The following is a 9,977-nucleotide window of genomic DNA, read 5'->3' as shown; positions in this document are numbered from 1 at the left end:
TGAAGTGCCTATTCCTTTTCAGTAAGACGATCCTCAGGACCTATTCTTGTCAGTGTGCTGGCTCCTGCTACACACGCGGGGGTCGCGAGTCAGGAAATAGGACGATCAAGATAAATACGATGGCCGCTCCGTCCCATATAGCTCCTCTCGAGGGATACCTTGCCTACCTATCCGACCGTCTGTTGCGTGCTCGTTACCAGATAGCATCTTCTCTCTTCACGTCACCTCATTTTACCTCTCAGCTGTCTTTCTTATCACTTGCTCCGGCGAAATGAGACAAGTAGATAAGTCAAGTCAGGATGTGGAGAGCCAATGGACTGGCGTATCTCCCAGCTCACCTCTCCTTCCCAAATCTCAGCAATCACAACACTCGCCCGTCCTCAACAGCACCCCCCTCTCTTGGATAAAAGGTGTACCCTTCCTCATCTGGCAGTTTACCGAGAACGACTTTCCAACATTTATTCTTCCCAACTCTGCGTTTGGTATCTTTGGTGCCCTCGCTGGGCCTCGTTTGTTCTCGGACGAAACAGGGCCCACCGTCTCTGAGGTCCTCTGGCGAGTACCTATCGTGATAATCTACAACTGGTATATGACCTTCATATTTGACCTCGCCAACCAGCGTGGCGCCGATTCGGTCGAGGAAGACAGGATCAACAAGCCCTGGCGGCCCATACCTAGTGGATATGCCACCATGGAACACGCAAGATTATTGTTGCTCAGCTCGATACCGTTGGCGATGGCAATGAACTGGTACCTTGGGGTGTTCTCCGAGGGAATGTGGATCCTCGTGTTGGTCTGGATGTACAATGACTTGAGAGGTGGCGACCACATGCTCAGAGACCCACTGATTGCGGCCGGCTCTTTGGGCTTCAACGGTGGAAGTTTGAGACTTGCTGGTGGTGTGGGAAGGACGGTAAATGACGAGGGCCATTTGTGGACAGTCATGATTGCAGCGGTCATCTTGACCACTGGATACATCCAGGACCTCAAGGATCAAGTCGGGGATAGACTGCGGGAGAGGAAGAGCGTGCCCATTCTGATCGGTGATGGGCTGTGCAGGGCTGTCATCGGTGCCTTCATCTTGTCCTGGTCATTCGCCTGTGCTTATTTCTGGAGGCTCAAGTTATGGGTATTTGTTGTTCCAGTCCTTCTTGGAGCCGGTATCGGGATGAACGGGCTGTTGAGGAGGAACAGGGAAGCGGACTACGCCACGTGGAGGACCTGGTGCTTCTGGCTCATTGTCTTGTTTATGCTACCAACACTGTCACGGTTTTGATTTGTTTTTGCCCCATTGAGGCACTCCTGGCCGAACAGGGCTCATGAGTTGATGAAGTTGAGTTTGTTGCAAAGCTAGGTGGATACTGGAAAGGTATAGTTTCTTATTTACACAAAGGTAGATAGGTACCTAACCCATCACGCTATGTCTCAGACTCACTGTCGCAAGGTTCTGACTCCAGTATTCTTCCAGCTTTGGTTCCCGCTTCAAGCATCGGTCATGTCCCGTGAGCTTTTGATCTTCTCAGTCGCGGAGACTTTTGGAATGACGTGATATGGCGTTTGCAAGCTTCAGGCCGTGCTGTTCCCAGGAACCTGGAATGATTTGAAGGTCGGCTCTCACCCGCTCCCAGTTCCCGGGCGCATCCGAAAATGACGGTGAACGGCTGCCAAGCCACGGGTGCGGCCCGAGGGGCAATAGCGGGCGAGACGCCGATCACGACAGGCCATCCAGAACGGTGGAGTATATAGCAAATGGTTGAAACCCGAGTGACACAATGAACATGGACCATGGAAAGCCTTGTCCTTGCGATAGATATGACCCAAGCTGTGGCCCCTTGAGAAACGGTAGCGACATCACCTGCTGACACTGAGCTCTGCACGTGCGAGAGAGGTGGTATTATACCGAGGTCATAACCCCAGATTGTAACAATTTCCAGGCTCGGCCCCAAAGGCTGCATTCCAAGGGACCAGCGATTGAAAAGGCACAATGAAAAAACGTGGGTGGTCTCACCTGCCCAAACTCTCATGGTTTTTCCCAGCAGTCCAATTGGCGGCGAGACACGTGCAACGTTGATGGCCGAATCAAAAGACAAACACCACCAAACCGTGCTCTTTGGGTTTCATGCGCTAGTGGCAAGCAGGAGTCGGCGAATTGTAATTGGCTGTAGCCAACTCGAAGCATTGAGACGGGCAATTTCATTTTCATCAGGTTGACGGTTTCCTCATCAAACGGGCCGACCACAAAACATGAATAAAAAGGATGGCTCGAAGCCGATGGTCTAGTCTGTCAGTCCCAGTCAACTTACCCGGTGTCGAGACGTTCAAGATGCGCTCCCAGATCCTCCTTGCTCTCCTGCCAGCGCTCGGCACAGAGGCCATCCGCATCATCCATGCCAACGATGACGGCTGGGCAGAGCTCTATACACGGTCCTTCCACGACGCTCTTGTTGCTGCCGGTCATGACACGGTTCTAGCGGCACCGGCAGAAAACAAATCTGGAACGGGTAAGTCTGTTTGTCAGCTCCTTGTCATGGGATGATGTTGACTAACATCACATCCTGGACAGCATCGTCCGACGCGGAACCCAGTCCCCGCACCGCAGCTTGCCAATACGACTCCTGCCCGGCAAACACCAACCAGCCCATCGGCCGCAATGAATCCTCGCCCCGTCTCAACTGGGTGAACTCGTTTCCTGTCACCTCGATGCGCTACGGCATCGACACCATCGCGCCTCCTTTCTGGAACGGCCAGGCCCCCGAGCTTGCTGTTTCAGGACCCAATGTCGGCAGCAACGTCTATGTCCAGGTGCATTTCTCCGGCACCGTTGGAGCAGCCCTCTTTGCTGCCAAGGAGAGAAGAGTGCCTGCCATTGCTTTTTCTGGTCTGTCGAGTGGCACGCTTGCCTGGAACACGACCCCCGTTCCGACTCGCAGTCTGGTGTACGCGCAGGTGGCCAGCAAGCTCGTCGATGCCGTGGTCAGCAGTGGCAAGCCTTATTTGCCCGAGGATGTTTTCCTCAATGTCAACTTGCCCAAGGTCGAAGGAAAGTGCACTGATCCCCACAACTTCAAATTTGTGCTCAGCCGGATCAATGTTGGCTTGTTCAGCGCCAAAGACGTGTATCATTGCGGGACGGATCGATTGCCTTTGGAGGCCAGTGTGGCTCTTTCTGATGATTGCTTGGTGTCGGTGAGCGTGGGGGATGCCAATGACAAGACAACCGCGCCGAAGGAAAAGCAAGATATTGTGCTGAACAAGCTGAGGGGGCTTTTCACTTGCTTGCCATGAATTTAAACCAGCCAGGAAGTGAAAGTCTATAGTGTTTTTATGCCTTTTTGTATTACATCCCCTGATAGAAAAGCCGAGCGAGATGTAGCCTCCGCTTTAAATCTAGAAATTTAAAACTTACCATCCAGGTCACTACATGTGATTAACTTTCAAGGCCTTAGTTTTGTGGTGCAGTCTTCAATCTAGCTTACTGTTCACGACGTGGTGTCAAGGGCTAATCCAACCCTAACCCCCGTTCTGAAAGGCCACTTCATGATATGTAGTTCCCTATTCCCAACAAATCTTTCATGGCCCGTAAGTTCCGAGGTTGATCGGCGCTCCAGAGTGCAGCGCAAGGAGCCGGAGACAAGTCCGAAAATGGTCCGAAAATGGCATTGGCTGGATACAACAAAGACACCACATCATCGGGCCGCATCGGTTAGCTCGGGAACATAGGGTTGGGCTTTGTGCATGTCGGAAACCTTGAATGCTATTCTCTCTGTCGCATTAGACAAAGGTGCCCATTCCGCGTATGGTGATCGCCGCGCAACCCCTCTTTTTTTCACAGCGCGTCTCAGACAGCACCCACGACATCGCATTGGCTATGGCTTCAGCAGTGCTCCCAAAATAATTGATGTTGGGACGCGCCGACATACCTATCCAAATCGCTTGTGAGTGGTTTGCAACAAATACCAGCCATAGCAGCATGACTTGGGCACCTTCGAAGCACCGGTCGACAACACATTCTCACCATCCACGATCACTGCAGCATGGTTCATAGACCTGCTGCAACAGAAAAGATGAGCCCATCCAACTCGCCGGGCAATCCTCCGGCTGCTACGAGTGGCTCCAAATAGAGGGCTGGAGCCAACGCGGAGCCAGAGGCGGTGCCAACACTTCGCCGGCTTCTCCCCACACCCCGCCCGCCAGCGCGCGCAGGATCCGAGATTCAGGTACCGCGTCGCAGGAGGACATACACCACGGCTGCTTGTGAAGCCTGCAGAAAGCGAAAAGCAAAGGTCTGTTTGGTCCCCTACCCATGTCATCCACCAAGAACTCCATCCCGTCTAACTAGGTGCCTTTGCGACAGTGCAATGCCGAACGTCCGTCTTGTGCCTATTGCGTGAATGCAGATATCCCGTGCGTGTACGACACATCGGTAAGAAATGAGACGCATTCTCAAGCTCTCAAGCGCAAGTTTGGCGAGCTTGAGGCGCGAGCCGCCGTCTATGTTGAGCTGTACGAGCTTCTTCGAGACAGATCCGACATTGAGTCTGCTGAAATTTTCAAGCGCATCCGGATGGGAGGTCCCCCAGAAAGTATTCTACGCCGCATCAAAGAAGGGGATTTACTTCTACAGCTGTCACTGAAACCCGAGATGCGCTTCCGATATGTTTTCCCATACGTTAGCGAGATGCCGGCTCACTTGTATCGCCCCGACAACCCCTACATCGAGTCTTGTATCTATGAGTGGTCTGCATTGCAACGCAGTGGCTTTGAGATGTCAACATGCACCAACAAACGCACAACCGACTCACCGAGAAGCTCGTCCTCACCTGAACCCAGACCAGAGAGCATATATCTTATGCCATTCCATGCCGCCGAAATCATTGAGCCACTGCTTAACGACATTTTCCCCTCGAAGTGGACAGTGGTTTGCACAGATGACGTATTGATGCGAAGGCTTATCGCGGCCTGGCTGTCAGCAGAGTATCAATGGATAGTTGTCTTGCAGAAGGACTGTTTTCCCCAAGACATGGCGCATGGCCCCGGCCGCCGGGGCTGCTGCTCCTCTCTTCTGGTCAACGCGGTCCTGGCCAATGCTAGCGTAAGTGCTCTAATCGGAGTCATATACTTGCAACGAAATTAGCTCTGATTGGACTTATGAATATTCCAGATGGCTTACCCTTCATTTCATAATCGATATCAGTATTGGAGTCCTCACAACCTTGCCTACCAGTTCTTGGCTGAGGCCAAGAGACTGTGGGAACTAGAGAGCGACACTCCAAGATTAACCACGATTCAGGCTGCGATGTTGATGAACGTGAATACGAACATGAACGCCATGGACGAAATCGGGTTCAGCTATACAAAGAGGTATGAAGCTACAGCCTGGGGGCATACTGCATACTAATTTATAAATGGGCAGTAGAGATGGCGACCCAAATTGGGTTGTTATCACCACCAAGAGACTCCTTCCTGGACGGCCCCGTGAACGGAAAGCAGAGAAGAAAGACATTGTCGAGGAACTTCACTGCTTGGGCATTGTTCAATTTCCAGGCGCTTCATGTTTATATTCTGTTTGAACCACCTCTCATCAAAAAGCCCCCCGATGTTCCGCTCCCTGATCCTGCAACCAATCCGGAATGGTATGGCCAGATTTGGTTGAAGTACCCAGGAGACAGCAAACTACACACAACACATTTCCCTTACCAGTTCCAGGCTCAGTGCCAAGTTCGCGTCACCATGAACGACATGTGGATGGAGCGGTTTGGCTCGTCCCGACAGAGTTCGCCTGAGGGAGGTACCACCATGCTTCCGTCAACCCAGCTGGAGCAAACCACCGAGTTCTACGCTCGACTTAAGGCGTGGTTTGATTCCTTGCCTGACCCTCTAACTCCCCCGAGGATTGTTTTTCCAAGCCAGATTCTCCTGCAGTATGTATTTGAGTCTTTTCACATCTTGCCGCAAGCCGGTGTCTGCTTTTATCTGACAATGGGTTTCATCCAGCTCAAACTACCAAAATATCCTTGCCAATCGTTACGAGTCTATCACACCGACGTCCTCTAATGTGGAGATGACAAACACCATCAAGCAAGCCGCTTCCTGCAACTTTGAAACTTTACTCCGCTTCTATTACCTACGCCACGGCTTTAGCTACGGAGACCAGTTTCTTGTCCAGCCATTAAACACTCTTGGCTTTTGGTCCCTGAGCAAGGTCCATGCCATTGTCTCCCAGAATCATGAGATACACGAAGAGAACAATAGCGAGCTGAAAGCAACCCAATCCACGCCCCTGCTGGCAGCCAAAGGCCTCTATGAGCAATCGGCTTCATTTTATCTCGATCGCCTCACCCTTCAACTACTCCGCTCCAAGATGCGACCACAGGAAAGAAATTTGCTTGAGAGCGAGGTACTCTTTTACGACCGTGATTACGCGGGCCATCATCTTCCAGGCAATCAGCACGACAATAGAATCAAAAGCGAAGAAAACAACAAAAAGAAAGACGGCCAGGCCGGTTCCCAAACTGTTAGCGATCGGGCTGGCGATAACAAGGATCAAGGATCGACCGAGAAAGAACCAATTCGGGAAGTGAGGAGCAAGTGGGTGGTCACGGTCAGGAGCGTGGACGATGATCCTGAGATCCACAGGCTGCAGAAACTGGTCAAGGATAATCTGAAATTAGATGAGACTGTCGAGTGGTCTGATGAGGATGAGGGAGCGTTTTATTGATCAGTGAATGGGCAACAACACCACACAGCTTTGAAGACAGGAAATTAGGGAAATAAAACATGGCTTTTCATACATATACTTACTTGACATTCTCCAAGACCTATTAGCCCTCTTTTCACACTTAACAATGATCTTTTAAGGTATATTAAGTATCTTGAAAGGCGTACCTCTTAGCTTCTAAGGTCGTTATCATTGCTGCATATTTAACACGAAGAACGATGAAGCTTTCCTCCGATCAACTTGTCATCCTGTCGAGGATTTTAGACTTAAGACTAACCTCAAATCCGTGGACCATAGCCCCAAATCATACGACATGGGAAAAGGAGAACAGTTGGGAGACCAAAGTCAAGAGCCAATTGCGCATGATAGCTCTTCTGGGTATGTAAAACACAACCAATACTTCCTCGACTGTTTTAAAATGGGTATCATTATCTAATAAGCTACTTAATGAAGAGCCGTTATGTCTCCTGGTGGCAGTCTTATAGTTTAATTTATAGTATTCGGGACTACTAACCTTTTATTCCCCGTATCCATTTCCCTCGACGAATAAATATTTCCTGAAACAGGGTTTGTTTTTATATTAGTAGCAAAGATAATAATTCGAAGTTTGGAACTGCAGTAGTGCTGGACTAGTGGTATCCTTGGCCTATATTATTCACGCCTCTTTCCAAGACTTTTCCGATAAAGCTCAATATAACTATGTCGCTATATAGGTTCGTACGGTAGGAGGTAACGCCGCTAGAACGTCCTTCCGTTAGTATAGCATTCTGGTTACCGATTAACACCCGACCATCATGGGCTTTAGTGAAACTTATAGCGCCAGATAGGTATATCACGCCGATGTAAGAGACTTAAAACGGTGATCCCATACACTATTTTGGCACATTCTATAGCAATCAGTGCCTTTCTGAGATAGAACTCGCTAGTCCCTGTGGTTGGATTCATGCACTTGACTTTTGACAAAAAGTGCCACAGTTCGGAGAATAATTAACCTTGCATGGATTAAAAACGAAACGGTAGTGCGGCCATTGGAACGGAGGAGGTAGGCCACTTGCTTAACAATCGCCAAATCATGACCTCGGCTGTGTGCGATGTTTGGACTTTGTCTTTTGATGGGATATGCACGGATGATGCGCTGTCAATCACATGCAGTGATGCGCGGAATGCCTTAATAAGATCAGATGATTAGATTAGATAACAACTATATCCACGTCCGGCCCCACAATTGCGTACTTGACGCGCACAGGCCACAATCTGCACCTCCTGAGACTTGGCATTCGAAACCCTAACCCTAGATCTCCATATCAAAGTGACGACTCCATTCCTGAGCGCTGCGAAGCCCAGTACCCTCGTTAACGTCCAAAGTCCTTTAAAAATACGGTCGTTCCTTAATTCGAACCCCGGCGTCTATAATGAGAGAAAATAGACATCCAACTACACCAGATGATATTTGATACATTAACTGTTCTATCCGCTGACAATCCGTCATCGCCCGTCAGCAGATACTGGAGTATCTGGGGAAGAGTTAGAGAGACTTAAACTAGCAATGCAGAAATGCCAAAAAGGAATTCTTGATTAATGGGACTATGTACCAGTGTCGTTGTCAAGATAGTCTAAGAATAAAAATGATTTATATACCCCTATGCATCCTGCATCTCAACATCCTTCACATCCTTCCATCCCATGATGATTGGTCCTTTCTGCGCATTGTTCCCCAGCCTGAATGCATTGCTCAAACATTTGAAACCATTTTCGAAGAGCTGCTGCATCTCCTCCACGGAATCCACCTCATGATTGACAATCGGGATTATCTCCTCCCGAACTTGAGGAGGAGAAGGGGCAAGGGGCTGCGAAGGGGCCGCAAGAGTTGGGGAAGGGGCTATAACAGGTGTATCAACCTGCATTTTCCCCCCATAGAACTCTCGCCGTTTCTAAAGAGCAACTCTTGTTAGTCTCATGCTCAAGGTATCCGAAGGGGGTAGACATATCTCACCTTCTGCTTGTTTTTGCGCCGTCCAGCCTTTCGACTCGGACCAGCTCGTGATCGATGTGGATTGGTGTGATGTTTATGATGGAGGTGCGGGCTTGTGGTGTTGTTACCAAGAATATCACCTTGGGCGAGGATGGTGCAGTTATGCATTGCACCATTAAAGACCTAAGTTATTAGCTCGAGTACCATCTGGACTGGACAGCTAATACATACTGGATTTCCTGCCCGGATTGTTGGCTGCACAGCACCAGATGGTTCCCTCACCAAGTCCACGTCCATGTTGAGATTACTTTGTGATCTCTAAACGCGGAGTTGGTGATTGTTGGATGGTGTCCCCTACTGGGACGGAAGAAAGACACTGAGCTCGAGTATATAACCCCATGGGGGGCAGCACTCCACTATTGCCCACCCAGCTACTTGCTCAAATTGCTAAGACCACTCGATCTCAACATGAGCTGTACAGCGGCTGGATTGCACTTGCAGGCGAGGCTAGATATGAGAGAAAGCGGCTGCAGTGTGGGTTCCTGAACGGGATCCAAAGTCGTTGAATTGGCAGGCATGGCGGGCTTGCACTCGCAAGGCGGGATGATAGGCGAGATCGAGGGCTTACCCTTGCAAAGCGGCTCGGTCTGAGAGATAGCAGTTGAATCGTAGGTTGTTTAACGGTATCTAAAGCCAATCAACTGGCAGCCACGGAGGGCTTGCAGCGAGATCGAAACTTAAAAGTCATCTCGGCCGGAGAGAAAGGAGTCGGTTAATGGAGGGCTTGAAGCGGAATCGAAACTTAAAAGTCGTCTCAGCCGGAGAGAAAGGAGTCGGTTAATGGAGGGCTTGCAGCGGGATCGAAACCCAACAGTCGTGTGGAAGGCTTGGACTTATAGAGCGGCTTAGTTTGAGAGAATGGGGTTCGGGTGTTCAGCGAAAATCAATCAAAGCCATCGAGTTCCAGGTTGGCACATAATACAACCACCGGGACTTGTAGGTGCGGCTGCATGTGAGACTGCAGTAGATATCCAAGGTACCTATGGCAGCGATGTGGGCTGGAGTTTGAGATCCCATGATATTTACTCCGACTGGGAAGTTGTAATTTAGATAAGGTGCAAGGCTGGCATTTGTAAAGCGACTTGGTTTAAAAGCAGCTCATGGGGTTCTTTGAGAACCGACCTGTTTATGCTGACCTCAATAATGACTCGGTGGACCTGAATTTGATCAGGTCATATCCTGGCGCCTTCCTAAACAGCTTTGAACGCTCGAAACCCGCCCTTCGGC

General features: G+C 50.0%; 3 protein-coding genes across 3 annotated transcripts; all 3 read left to right on the top strand.

Annotated features, from left to right (window-relative positions):
- Window positions 1-271: 271 nt before the first annotated feature.
- Window positions 272-1,276, top strand: PODANS_6_11310 (uncharacterized protein; the record flags this gene model as incomplete). Its single annotated transcript, XM_001906769.1, has 1 exon — window positions 272-1,276. The coding sequence occupies one exon, from the start codon at window positions 272-274 to the stop codon at window positions 1,274-1,276; it is 1,005 nt and encodes a 334-aa protein (XP_001906804.1).
- A 981-nt stretch (window positions 1,277-2,257) lies between these two features.
- Window positions 2,258-3,285, top strand: PODANS_6_11300 (uncharacterized protein; the record flags this gene model as incomplete). The annotated part of the gene is made up of 2 exons (XM_001906768.1): window positions 2,258-2,501; window positions 2,564-3,285. 2 exons carry the CDS (start codon window positions 2,258-2,260, stop codon window positions 3,283-3,285), a joined length of 966 nt encoding a protein of 321 aa, XP_001906803.1.
- A 1,279-nt stretch (window positions 3,286-4,564) lies between these two features.
- On the top strand, window positions 4,565-6,718 carry PODANS_6_11290 (uncharacterized protein; the record flags this gene model as incomplete). Its single annotated transcript, XM_001906767.1, has 4 exons — window positions 4,565-5,092; window positions 5,195-5,298; window positions 5,376-5,921; window positions 5,995-6,718. 4 exons carry the CDS (start codon window positions 4,565-4,567, stop codon window positions 6,716-6,718), a joined length of 1,902 nt encoding a protein of 633 aa, XP_001906802.1.
- Window positions 6,719-9,977: the final 3,259 nt, after the last annotated feature.

This window comes from Podospora anserina, chromosome 6, assembly GCF_000226545.1.
Source record: "Podospora anserina S mat+ genomic DNA chromosome 6, supercontig 1".
In the NCBI taxonomy this organism is placed as follows: Eukaryota; Fungi; Ascomycota; class Sordariomycetes; order Sordariales; family Podosporaceae; genus Podospora; species Podospora anserina.
Note: the sequence above shows the minus strand (reverse complement) of the source record. Positions and strands in the feature narration are given on the sequence as shown.